This window comes from Pterocles gutturalis, unplaced genomic scaffold, assembly GCF_000699245.1.
Source record: "Pterocles gutturalis isolate BGI_N339 unplaced genomic scaffold, ASM69924v1 scaffold17307, whole genome shotgun sequence".
In the NCBI taxonomy this organism is placed as follows: Eukaryota; Metazoa; Chordata; class Aves; order Pterocliformes; family Pteroclidae; genus Pterocles; species Pterocles gutturalis.
The window spans coordinates 24,002-38,401 of NW_010113201.1; the positions used below are offsets into that span (position 1 = coordinate 24,002).

The 14,400-nt window shown below is 38.4% G+C and overlaps 1 protein-coding gene across 1 annotated transcript in view; it reads right to left on the reverse strand.

Annotated features, from left to right (window-relative positions):
- PDE11A (phosphodiesterase 11A) overlaps nucleotides 1-14,400 on the reverse strand; it is a gene marked incomplete at its 5' end in the record, with an annotated part of 66,101 nt that overhangs the window by 18,116 nt on the left and 33,585 nt on the right. The window contains 5 exons of the mRNA XM_010074397.1: nucleotides 494-561; nucleotides 1,961-2,038; nucleotides 6,281-6,381; nucleotides 9,486-9,576; nucleotides 12,588-12,697. Of these exons, the coding sequence (XP_010072699.1) occupies nucleotides 494-561; nucleotides 1,961-2,038; nucleotides 6,281-6,381; nucleotides 9,486-9,576; nucleotides 12,588-12,697 (448 nt within the window). The remainder of the gene's footprint in view (nucleotides 1-493; nucleotides 562-1,960; nucleotides 2,039-6,280; nucleotides 6,382-9,485; nucleotides 9,577-12,587; nucleotides 12,698-14,400) is intronic.

The window sequence follows — 14,400 nt, forward strand, 5'->3', positions numbered from 1 at the left end:
TAAGTACAGGATGCTAAAAAGGGCTCTATGCTACACTTGCAGTTTTTTCCATCAGTGTTGAGAAAATGAACACATTTCTCTTATCATATATACTGAAGATTTTATGTTAATCAAAGTTTGCAGATCATCTGCTGGTATTTTTGATTTAAGGAAGATTCTGCCACTGACAAGGAAAACTCTGGGACAAAACAAGTAAGCATAGCTACATGTGGCTGTTTTTGTTTAATCTATCAATTTTTTGATAAAGATTTAAAAGGTTAATAAAAGGAGAGGTTGTAAAGGCAGATCTCTTCAGGTGCCTGCATGCTGCTCACCAGCATGTGTACATGGAAAGATGATGCAATAAACCATTTCTCCCAGAAACCCCCTGCTATTTTTTTATAGCATTAATACCACTGTAAATTGATTCCAGTTTTGGTCCCTTGTAAGCCAGAGCCCTGGGAATATTGTCTCACCAGTCCCGCCTCCTCCCAGCCCTGCTATTAATCATGACTTGCCTGTCTTGAAATCTCCCACGGTTTGGTCACAGCTCCAAGGTCACAGGCTGTCATTAGCATTGATCTGAAAAACAGAAATGAACAATACAAGCTGAATCAACCTTTGTTGGACTTCTAAACAACTCTGCTCTGGATGCACGAATAAATAATACACATATAGAATGTCAGCCCTGGCACCTTTTTTTCCTCCAGAAAAGAATGACATGTTTGAAATCTCAGCCATCAGCATGGCTTTTACATCACAATTGTGCCTAGGAAGCCTAATGTGTTGCAGATCATCAGACAATGAATTTTAGTATTGTGCGTTGCACACTAGAAAAGAAATGATATTGTAAGGGAGTAACTGCTAATTTTGCAATACTTATAACCCTGCTTACATTAATACCTATAATATACTATAATGCATGTGTTTCACATGATATAAGTAAGGGTATTATTACATAATAACACCTGCAAACTGGATTAATTTATATGCCTATTTGTAAGTGACTGCTGTAGCAAGAGAACCTATAATCACAGGAGGCATCCCAGACACTGTTTAAGCAGTTTCTACTGCTCATCTACAATAAAAATTTAAGATTTACTATGAGCTATACTGTTCCACTGTAGTTTAATACCTAGCTACAACCATGTTTTATATGCATTAGGAGAAAGAAACCATTCAGCTGTAGAAAGCATTTATGTACAGTACATGATGCAGATAAAAGTCTAAGAAAGTTTAAATGAAGAACAAGGGCACTGAAAATGAAGCATCAAATATATTGCCTGAATCTAAAATTAGGAATGGGTGAAATGGTACGGAAAATAGAAAATGGCCAATATTTTGGTCAAAAGACCAAGAAGAAACAGAATTTTAATGACATTTCAGATAAAATGAGACATAATCAGGCATGCATATGCAAATGCACGCATTTTATTGTCTCAAAAGCACAGTCTACTCAAACCACCCACAATGTCTGAGGTTTTCAATAGGATGCATGCTCAGATCATTCTTGAGGGCTAGAAGAGTACCATGTATCTGCAAATTCCTAGGTACAGACTAGAAGAGCAGAGAGAAGCATGGCCAGTGAAAGAAGACAGCTGAGAGGAGGAGGGAAAGGAGGGAATGGGAATGGGGAAACGGACAAGAAAGTTCTTTGTGTCCTGAGGCAGAATATTGATACTTTCTGGAGAAAGAGCGGAAGGGCTGAGCGGTAACTGGTGAGGCTGGGAGAAAAGGAAGAAAACATGACAGAGCGTGAAGGCAGAAATAGAAATGGAGGAGGTGAGGTCACACTGATTACATCCCTGCTGTTTGGTAATGTTTCGAAATCATATCATATATTTCATATCATGGATCATATTTTTATAACAAGCTACCTTCTCATGTTACTCTAAGTCTTCACTCCCTAATATATGAAATTCCTTAAACAAATATGGCTACACTTCAAACTAACCAGAAAGCAAGAAATAGTAGTGCTCACCGAAATATTTCTCGGTGGTTTTTTATATTGCAGTCGTAACCACCTTTACTGACAAGTTCAAAAAACTCGGTCCTTCTCCTGCAACAAAACAGATTATCAGGGAAGGAAACAAGACACTTCCAGGGCAGCACAGCAGTAGAAACACAGTTCTCTGGATGATACGAAATCATTGCACCTCATGTATTATCGTTAAAGTCATTACACTGACAGTCCATTTAAGCGAAACATACTAATTTCCAAACATGTTCTATAAATGTCTGTTATCAATGTCAGAGTTGCCTAGTAAATGCAATACGGTATTTATGGTTTCCGCAGATAAGGAAATAAATGGTACGAAAATGTTCAGTCTTCCATGGAAGCACGAAATAAATGTTCAGCTACAGGAATAGACAGACAGACAATAGAAATACCCCTGAAATATATACACGCTTCTCTCTACTTGTCCTTGCAAAATATTTTTTTTACTTCTGGATCTTGAAGGGTTTTTCAGAGACGTGCAATTCCTGTTATTTCCAGCACACAGAACAGAACAGTGAGACACAGGAGCTGCAGATGTCTCGAGTTAGTAGTTCTTATTGGCTGGAAACTAGGTCTCCCTGCTTGGTCTTGTGGAGTATCTTGCCTATGTCCTCAGAGATGGACAAAACATGAGCCAGAACATGTTAATGCTTGTTTGGTGCCTTTAAGTACCAAAATTATGACTCATCATAGTCTGTAACTTTTCATGGCACTGAGACTCCAAGCAGGTCTTACTGCACGCAGTGTGAGTACAATATGAAACAGATGCCAGATATAGCGGAAGCTGAGGTACAAAAATATGGAGCAACTTGCCCAGGGTGACACAACATCTTAGCATCAGAACTGGAAAGCAAACACTATGTTCTGAATGACAGTCCAGTGCCCCATCTCACAGGAGACTGTGCTATCTCTTTGTCAAATGGAAATGTAGTTAGATTCCCCAATAACAGAGTTTACAAAGTCTGGTATTTTCTACATTTACTTCAGCTAGACTGAAATTTTGAAGTGATTACTGAAAGCACCGTCTGATGGCAGCCAGTACAGGTTTTACACACACGAAGAGATGCACATTTCCAGGAACATTGCTTATGATCAGTGGACAGAATTTTACATGGGGCGTGTTGCATTTTTCTGGTTCCTGACAGCCACGTGTTATATGACCAGTAACTTCCACCATAGGGCCTTTCTATAATGGATTTCACAACAGCAACTAGAACTAGGGAGATATAAGGACTACATACTGATATCCAATCCCTTCATGTTTCCTGAAATAAGATATAAGTGTTTCACATTACAAAATTTGCTGGTACAATGCAAAGTCACACATGCAGAAAACCAAATTCAGTTCTGCCACACTTTGTCATACCATCATGGCCCCAGTGGAAATAAGTATTGCAACAATGAAAATTTTAATGGCCAGGAGTGGCTGGCACATAAACCTTAAACCAGCCTAATCCTGAGCAGATAATCAACAGCTACATACTCTACTAAGAGAGCAAGCAGTGGATTTTTGCATCCTGTATTTCAGTGCCCAGTCTAACAATGTAAAATTTGGTAATTCTTTCATTTTGAAGTATTGGATATTCTGGGCAATTCATATGTTACTGGACAAAAGACAGGCAAGAATGTTTAAGGCTAAAAGCTCAGGAAGATGACACCCCAGAAACCTCAAACATTCAAGTTTAAAATGTAAAGGTCCACAAACAGTAACTGAAAATATTGTGAGTCTCAAGGCCTTATGTTAAGCTGAAAACTTTAACATAAGAATATTATTTGAAATGCATTTAAATGCATGCACAAGTAGCAGTCCAACTATTTCTAGGAAGGAATCAACCCGAGGAAAGTAGACATGCATAAGGAAACAATCTAGTGTTTCCTACTGGTTGCTTATGCATGGTATTCAAAGGAAGAGGTTTGCTACTGTGAAGCAAATGTAACATGCCAGGATTTAAGAATGAACAGGATGATAACAATTTTGCAGTTGAGTAACATTGACTCTGGTTGTATTTTGCCTGGAAGGGAAAGTTGTCTTGCTACATAACAGCACATCCTGTTGCTCTACTGTCCAGTGGCTCAAGACATCATTTGAGTGAATTTCCATAAACTTCATTTTGGTTCCAATGCTTTTTCTTGCTGTATTATCTACAAGCATCATTATCTAGAATTATCTGCTAAAAATAAGTATATTTTCCAGCTGATCTTTCACTGAAAGTCATCTTTTTGTTTGTTTGTAGAAAAGTAGTGCCTTGATAAGGTTATAAAGCCTTGCTCTGCCTGGAGTCTTGTTGCTGTTTTGCTAGTTGGACTTCGTGATCATTAGGTTTAGGCATTCTAAGAATAGCGATATCAGAATTTCCTTCTCTACAAAAATATTGAAGATGTAGCAAACTGAAAAAACAAGTTAGGTACTTGTGTGGAACCATCTGTTCATGTAGGGTGGCTTTAAGAAGTGTAAGTCATCAACGTTTCCAGGCACTTTTGGAAGTAAAGTAGCATGACAAATACCTGATTAATGAATCGTAATAACACAAGAGGAAAAGATAACTTATTTTCAGACTTCTGAATAAAGAGGCTAAAAGTTTTCTGATTCATGTAGCACATAAAAATCAATTATGCAAACAGGGAAGAATAATCTTGAAAGCTGATGTCCCTTTTTGGGCATTATTTCTCTGTATTAAAACTAGAAAGATGTCTTGACCATGTACATCTCAGCCTAAGGCAGGCAGGGAAGAGAGCTCCATCATGTTTGGGTCTGGTCTGGGTTCTCTCCTAATGCACTGCTGTGGGCCCTCTCTGGCTCTTCCAGGGGCTGCAGGATCCCAGCCAGGGCAGCTGCCCTCTCAGCCCCTGCCATTCTTCTCTTCCTTGACAGCACAAAACTTTTCTGCAGCACTTGTTATTTGTGGTGAGACAAGAACCCGTACTGACACATCCCTGTGGTCCTTGTATCTCCCTTAATGCTGTCAGCAAATTCCCCTGTCGTACTAGCTCCCCAGGTAACAAGCAATCCTAAGAGGCAGCTTCAAAAAGAGTAAGTTTAAAAGGGTTTATTTGTCCTGCTCAGGATTTTAATGTTGGCAAGCAGAAATTTCTTCATGGACTAATGTTTAGAAGTAATTTATAATAATATACTATTCATTAAAATCCTTTCTTAATACAACTTCTCTGAGAACAGACTTGCAGGAAACAAAGAATATCAGTACATCTACTGCAAGTACTGTCTAGAAACAGCCCTTGGCACAGTAACCAAATCCTGAGAAAAAAAAGACAAAGCAAACATTGCAGTGTTTTTACAATTAACAGTTAAAGATACAATGTTGATATAGGTAGCTGAACAATTTCAGGGTAAAGACTGAAGTTTTCTGGAAACTTGGCTTGGTATCAACTGTCAGCACAAAGGAGGGGGGGAATCCAGGTATACCCCCCTAAAACTTGAGAAAAACATTCCTAATGCTACCTGCCCAGCAATGTTTGGGATAGGATGCTAATGGACATGGAACAAAAATTCCTAAGGATGAATTATTGTCAAGACTGGGAAGGTAGGATGCTGAAACTGCACAGCTGACAGCGCTTTTCCCCATAAGTCAGCCATAGGCATGTGCCAGAGAGGGGGATGTCAAAAGGGACTTCATGACTCCTCCAGATACACATGTGCTTCCACATATTCTCACTGGGAAGAGCTTGGTAATAATTAACAGTATTTGAAAAACATAAAATAGCACCAACTCTACTTAGAAATTTGATTTGCAAACAAGGAAAATGAAGAAAAACAGATGAGAGAGATTGTGTTATACTTCTCTCGAGTTAAGCTTCTTAAGACCTAATCTCATTTGATGCAAACTGGCATAATTTGTCTTCAAAGAAGCAACGTGTATGCTTTCATTACCTCTGCAACTGGGTCTGTATCTAAATATATTTCTTAGCATACATGTTTAGAAACTCTGAAATGGTGGAAAAGAATTCTAAAATGTTGTTGATTTTCTACATGCCTGAAGAATTGATCACAGAAGGAACAGAAGAATTGTGGGACTGAGCTGTGACTGATTCCTGGGATTACTTTGAAGTACAAGCCTAGGATTTGACTTGTTTTTTGTTGATACAGACATGTTACACCTTAAAGCAAAACTTGGACACTTGAGATATTTCTATTAGCTTAAGATATACTAAGTATTAGACTAAATCTCTTCAACCACAGCTAAACACTAATTTCTCATATTATATATCCTTATTAGTATTTAATAGGTCATTACATTAAGTTCTTTGAATTTTCATTTGTCAAATGGAAGAAATGCCAATACTTACTCAAAATACAGAGTGAGGTCTGTTGCCAATATCGATTGCTTTAGAAGCTGCATAAGGTCACTGTAGTCCTTAGAGGACAAGTTAGCAAAGATGTTGTGACCCTATAATGAAAGAGATAAAAGAGGTAAAGGACTAGCAATTAATATAGGTTTTTAAAAGGTTTTCTAACTCTTCAGTCTACTGTTTTCCCCATAACAGAGGACTTTTCTGATTCATGGCAAAACTACAACAAAATAATAATGGTAATACTGCTGAGATTACATTGGAGTGGAAGAGTTGATGTTTGTAATCAAGCACCTGGGATGTTTTTCTAAACTCTGCTGAAATTACAGCCTCTTGACGAAAGATTTACTCTTTGCTCTGACCCTGCACAGACTCTGTTTATGGCAAAAAACTATGGATACATCTCAATCTTTCCTCTTACTAAATGTTTTGGGGACCTGTGCATTGCAGCGTTTGAGATGTGTTCCTAACAGATTTATATGTACTGCTGCTTGCAGGCACACAAACTGCTGTTAGAGCAAAGACACTAAATCAGTTTTTCATTCAAAACAGCCTATTTGCTCACTCTGCCCGTTACTGAGTTGTCTTACAGTCTATACAAGCATTCCCTAGGCAGGCTAAAGAACCATAATTTTATGTGGTTTAAATGCCCTTTGTCGGCCCAATAGGCTACTTTTTAAGGGATTAAGAATTTGAAAGGTACTCCATGGCCAGAATGAAAGGAAGCAAATAATTTAATATGGTTACTTAAGAGCAGAAAAGTCCTTTTGTAACTGAACTTCTAAAAAGAGAGGAATAGAGATCCTATAATTTCTCAATGAAATCCTAGAGAAAAGAAGCAGAAAGAAACAAAATTAATGAAAAATTCTAAATGTAAGCTTAAGAAGTGGTCTTTGTGACATCAGTCACATATAACTAAATGAATACAAATAAAAGTACTATACTTCTTCATTTCTCTAATCACCTATAGAAATAATGAGGTTGTTCCTAAACAGTCTTATTTGGGTGGTATTTAGCACTGTAATGCACACAGTCAGTATGCACTGCCATCTACTGCTTAAGAAGATTAAAATGCCCTTAAAAACAAGAATTTTCCAGCAACAGGATTGCTATAACCATGACAGTCTGATAGACAAGATAAAGTCTGGAGGTAGAGATGGTATTTGTTTAATAGGTCAGCTAATTGTTGGTCTAAAAAAAATAATTTGCCATGCATGAAAGATGGTCTTCTCTGTGACAATGAAATTATTATTTATTTTCAGGTAAATATTGAGAAGGAGTTGAGAATCTAAAGCTTATTTAAGAAAAACAATGTTTAAACCAAAGTACTCAGAAAAAAATAAATCAAAATGTATCAGGAAAATAGCAACTCTTACAGCAAGGATAATTTACCAAGTTGTCTGTTATTCTATAATATCTGTTGCCTTTCTGACCTGTTTCATGGTGTATAAAACCATTCCACTACAAAGCTCAAGATCACTTACATGGAGGTTAGCGTGTCAAGAGTAAAGGATACATAGCTCCTTTGTCCAACATGATAATAAAGAAATAATACAATATACTATGTTTCATTCTAGATAGCAAAGACAGACTAGAAAAATCACCATTCGTAGATAGGATATAATATAATTTCAGCTTATTTGGGAGAGAGACCAGCTGCTCAGCTGGTGAAAGTTGGTGTATCTTTAAGCAGATCGGTGGATCCAAATCTGCATTTATTCCAAACTAAGGGATGTTGTGTTCCATTAGCAAACAGTATGTCTTCGGTAAAAAACCTGCAGGATTTTTGGGTCTAGAAATGAGGACCTGGAGAAGAAGCTGCCTAAATGATCAAAGAGGAGATTTGCATTTCAAGAAATGTTTTAAATCTCTGAAAGAAGCTGGAGTAGATTCCAAGGAAAAAAGTGGTGTTTTTTTTTTTTTTTCCGTAAATTTGATTTTTAAGCTGGAAAAGATAAATAAAAGCATCTAGACTGACATGAGCTATAAAATTTCACAGAGTTGTCCATGTCTCGAGCCTGTCTTCAAAGGGACATTCAGTTATGATGAAGATTACAGGAACTAGAGAAATAGATTTCCCAGGAAAGCTTGTTCCAGGGCCTGAACAGTCTCATTGGTTTAGAGAAAACAAACAAACAAAAAAAACCCAAAACCAACAAAACCCCTTTCCCTTTTTCCTATTCTGAACCAGTCTAATCTTCAAATGCTGCTTTTTCTTATGCCTTTGCTTGGTAGTATAAGGAGCTATTTAATTCCTAGTATCACCTTTTAGATAAGCTAGGCTAGGCTAAGCAGATTGAGCTCTTTAAATCTCATGGCAGTGCTCTGCTTTCCTACGTCTAGTTTTTTAATATAATGTCGAGAAATTGAACACTAAAGCCACAGTCCCATGACTAATCTCTGTGGCATAGCACGCAGAGGTAAAGCCATCACCCTGTTCCCATTTGTCTGTGATCATGGGACATTCCCAAATGCTCTTCAAAAGTCACTGCAGATCAGCATATGGTCTCCAATTGTGCTGCATGAACATTTTTCATTTTATATATACTGAATGCATTTTGTAACAACCTATCTGTGTAAATTAAGAAAATACACCCATTGCTTTGTCAGGATTGCATGTCCATCCTCCTTTTCTCACTACATCTCTGGGGTAGTGCATGCTGTGTACTGTTGTGCATAAGATATTCTAGGCAAGAACTATGTCTTTAAATGTATCTGCAAAGCAGCTATTGTACTTTGGACAGCATGATATTACTGATATTAGTTTTAAGAAAATAATTTAGTAAAATTTTGCAAAATCATCATAAGAATACTGATTACAGAAAGACTGACACAGAAATTAAATTGGCCCAGTAAAGGATGCCTGTGATACTCTGAATACAACACTTGTGGTGAAAGGTAAGAGCTTGTTTCGCCTGCCTATAAACCACTGAGCAGGATATATGTAGGAAGACTAAGAAAAGCTGACAATATGATTAGGATATGTTCTCCTTGCCCCTAGCTGATTGAGACAAATATAATCTCTAGGCTCTATGATCAGCATTTGTAATTGTTTAATTTTGTGCTAGTTGTGACCTTTGTGGTAACCAATAAATAATTCCTCAAGGAGAGGGCATTAAAAAGGCACTGTGTGTGGTATTGCCTTTCTCCAGCTGAAACTGCCCAACAGTTTACAGTGAGATTAATAGTAATGCTTTTGTACCTCACTTTGGAGAATCATGACAGCATGATTGAAATGGTGGTGCTCCAAGGTAGCAGAGGTGCCATAGAGCTGAGCTAAGGCTGATCCGCTCCTGAAACAGAATGTGGGGAGTCAACAAATACCGCTCATCTGCTTATGAAGCAAGTTTCAGAGACAATTTACTAACGAAAGCATGTAGCCACACTCTCCCTCTCCATTTCAGCAATCACACTTGAGACATCTGACAAGATCACAATACTAATTTAAAGCCAGATACAAGGCATTTACATTCCAGACCTTGCTAAATATTATCAGCTGACTAAAGATTTTCCTGGAACTACATGAAATTCTGTAATGCAACTTTTAAAGTGCCTCAGCACTGCAACAGCATGGACGCACCACTATGCGGTAAAGACAAACTTTGTACTTTTGAGTAGATACAACCACAATGGCTTACAATGGGTGATTACAAACTCTTTAAAAAAAACCCCAAAACACAACACAAAAAACAACTGAAAATTCAGTGAGGTTCTGTCTGTCTGTGAAACCATGCATTTAAAAAAATACTGTGGTAAACCAAAAAAACACTAGTGAGAGCAGTCAATATAAAAGTTTAGCACCTCTTTAAAAACGTATTTTCTATCATGTTTATTGTCTAAAAATTAGCTTCAAAATGCACAGAGCAGGTGGGCTTTCTAAGTTTAAAGAACAAAAATCTACAGAATAGAATTATAAAACTGTGAATTGTTGGGAGATACAGAGAACAGGACTGGATTGTCAGAATAGTTACTGTTCACCATTATTTCACTTCTGGGACCCAGCCTAAAGCGACAAGATGGGTTTTCTTTCCAAAGAAATGAGAATAAGAGATTATGCTAGAGACAAACAGAAAGAGTCTCCTAGGAGCATATACTATAAAACTGCACCATACTGATATTTAATTATCAGAAGCAGCTATATTAGAGAGAAGGATGTCCAGGAAACATCATCCCTAGAGAACATGGTGTTGAGATATATAACAGAGCCATTTCAGACAACTGTGATATTACCTCCATCATATACCTCTTGAACTTTCATCACACGGAACAGCAGTATTGAACACTGATGATAAAATAGGAAAATGTGATGCTTAAATTTAAAAGTCAGGTTAGAGGAATAAATCATAGCTGCTGTTATGAAAGCTACAGCTTCTGTTTTCAGGGATGTTTTATGCATGCGTGGTAATGTTTGTCTTTTGTTAAATGTCTTCAGCAATTTCTTTATGGAGTCATAAAATGGTAGCCTCCTCTTCGTACTCTGTTGTCAAACAACAAGTATAAGTGATAGCAGTCTAATGCTGACACTGCTGCCTTTAACTCAGCCATCCCTCTGCACAAGAGATATTGTTGTGTAATGTTACACCAGAGACGTGGTTAACTTAATCAGAGCCTAAAGCGGTCAGGATGTAAATCTTGGGTCTCGTTTTTGTAAATTAGGAACATAAACATCAATCAGCTGAGCTTCCTTCCCATTTGTCTTGTCTTTTTTGATTCTCTTCAAGACTCAGCTGCAAAAAGGCATCTAGCAGTGCTTGGTAACCTTTGCACCATCAGCTCTGTCTTTTGAGCACTGCAATTGATTTCCCTTGCTATGGTGACTGAAGATCCAGACGGTGTCATTGTTACATTGAGACTGTACAGCAACACCAATAGCTCAGGAAATAGCAGCTTGGCAAATATCAGAAACATCAGTTTGAGTGATGTTCATGGAAGCAACTTGCCCCCAGAAACGCAGCAGCCCGTGCATACACACATTGCAGCAGAGTATTTCTGCAAAAGGTAGGACAAAATCAGATGATACAACATCGTCCTGTCTTTCAAATATCTTTGGACAACTATTTGACCAGTTCCCCGTCACACTGTAGGATTAGCAGTAATGCAGAACAGACAAAGCTGCAAACACATGCTGGGATCTGCAGGACAAGAGAGCCTCAAGGTCTCATATTCTGACTGTAGAGGACCTAGGGAGTTGAGAAAACAGCATGGGATTTGGAGGAGTCTCTGTGTCTGACAGCTTTATTTCACAGCTTGGCCAGCATGTTGTCAGGGGACAGATCCAGTTGTCCCCCCTGTTGTCAAGCATGCAGATTTTGGAAACAATTTGACCTTGGTCAAGGTTGTTCCCTTAGCACCACAGTAAGAAGAAGTACCCTCAAACTTTCTGCAAACCTGCTTCTACCTCACTAATATGTCTGAGGGTAGAAGCCTGGACAGCAAAAATATATGCAAGTTAGGGCTGTTGAATGAGGTCCTAAGCACTTTGAATAGAATAAAATTCATTTTTAGAATTGAAAACAGTCCAGAGAGCAAGACTTCACATAGGTGATGTGAGAATCTGCCTTCAAGATCCAGCTTCATGTGCTGATGGGCATTGACCATTTCAGGTGTGGCCAGCCCACTCCTGCCACTGCAGCATAGCTCCAGACAGGCTCTGTGTGCTCTGGCGTGGAGGGCAGGCTAGGGAGGAGACATTTCTACAGACCAGGCAGGGACCCTGTGTGCTCCACAACTGACAGGTATGGGCATGTGGGGAGGCAACTACTCCAGCCACCCCCCATGGATGATACACATCAGAGCTCCAGCATGATGGCAATGGCTTCATACTCCATAAACTAGGAATTACTTTATGTATACTTGCCTATACAGGTGTGAATTTTTTTGTGAAAGCTTGATTTCACTTTTACCTATTTTCTTTTCTTCTTAAATAGCTGAACAAGGTTTTGCTTAACACTATGCATTCCAGCCAGCAAGAATAACCCAGACAGACAGTTTCAGTGTTCCCTGGGTTGAATACCGGAATTGATAATACCTCAGCCTGAAAAGAACATCCAGTTTTGGCACCACATTTCACTATGCGGTGTCAGTTCACAAGGGGTAACCCAATCAACAGCCTGACACAAAGGACAAGCCAGCAATTACCCAAAAGAACAGAGAATGATAAAGATGGATAGTCCCTTACTACGTAGAAGAATACTTGGCCGTGGCCTAGGAGGCCTGAAATTAATGCTTCATTCTTTATCCTGGTCACCTTTTGCTCTTCTGTGGAAGAAAAACAAATTAAAGTAATAAGAATTAGAAAACTTACTTGGCTTGGAAGGCATTGTTGGTTCCCCTGTGGTCAAGGTCATGACATAAGCATCCCACAATCAAAGCTAAAATTTCAATTTCAGTCAGAATCTCCTGAAATCCTGCAGTCTGAGAGCAGAAAAAAAATAGCAGATGTAACTATCAGTAGCAGAAGAGATAAGTAATGTCAGTCCATCGTGCAACAGTCAACTTTGTTTTGATACCGTGAACATTTCAGTAAGGAGAAGATAAATGCTTTATTGTCGTATCACATTCCCGGCTGTATGTTAAATGATTAGCAGAATAGATAACGTCTTTGGAGTGATCTTTTATTATCTCTCTGTTACATTTCCAGCATGCCATTTCTGCATTACCCAGAAGGCACTAAAGGCAAAAAGACCTGAAAACAAACACCAAGAACTACACACTAAGACACACTAAGGAATTTCATATCAGAGAAATACAAAACAAAATTGATCCAATTTTGAAATTATTGTTCAGAGAAGTACTTAGACAGATTTTTTCAATCCTGGAGTGACCATCTTAGTCAATCCCTACTGTCAGAGATAGCTGAGATGTTAAATCAAAAGACCTATAAAAGAAACCAGCTAAAATATACTCTGTGGAACTGTTACGAACTATTAAGAGATTTGTTATCTGGGACACATGAAATGAAGCGGCATGATTTAAAGAGGAAACATCTCAAATGGCATATTTCTGCTGCAGATACCCACTTAAATTTGGGAGATAATTTTGAAAACTGATGTACTGAAATTCCCCACAAGCAGCTCAGACCAGATACACCCGTGTGAATGGGGGAGCTGATCCCAGAAATATTTTTTTGCCACTATACTTCTCCTCTTGGATACTTGCCATAGCAGTTTTACTGCCTGAACTACCTCATGTCCGAAAAGAAATATCACTGTTATTGCTAACCTCAAACATTCTGAACAGATCCTCTCAGGAGAAGGTGTTGGAGCCTGTGTGGGACACTACCTCCTTGGTGCCATGCATCTTACCCATGGCAGAAACAACCTGGTTCTTCAACTCTTCAGAAGCATAAGGGCATGTTGCCTACAAAAATGACTGTCTGAGCTGGAAAATCATAACACCTGTCTTTCCATAGTGCCAGTCTCCAATGGCACTCCTCAATTAGCCACACAATCTAGTTAGTATGAAAGGAAATTATAGAAAAGGAATATAAAATACATTTATATTGGAGGACAAAACCAAGGCTGAACACTAACAGTGTGTACGGAAACCTGAATTCCATTGATTTTTAATGGGCTGTAATTTCACCCACTGGCAAGAAGAGGGTTAAGTGATACAGAGACAGGGAATATGGGATGTGCTGTCCTGGTAGGAAGTTACAGCCCACTCAGAAATGCCAGTCAATTGCTGCAATACCACACAAAAACTCTGCTCTTCACGCTGAAGACCACAAACTCTACATAAAGAGATGGACATTCACATCCAAATAGCCTTTGTTTCAGAGTCTGAAATGTGGCTGCAATTAATATTTAGGCAGTACAGGGAGCCAAGCTCCCCCAGGTGCTCAGCAATGCATTTCTGTGGGAACCGAGGAAATGCAAGACTTGCTACAAAAGCTTTACAATTGTCTCAAAGTTTACATATCAGAAAAGATGATAAAATATGAGGAAAAAAGATTCATTTTATGTAGAATCCACTGGTGTACAGAGTAATGTGAATATTATGAAAGAGATTCTCCTAATTTCTAATGGCATTGCTTTTTTAAAATTTCAGTAACAACTACACAGGAAGAGGAAATTCTCTAAAAAAGTGTTTTTTCTTTTTATTTTTTAAATACTGCT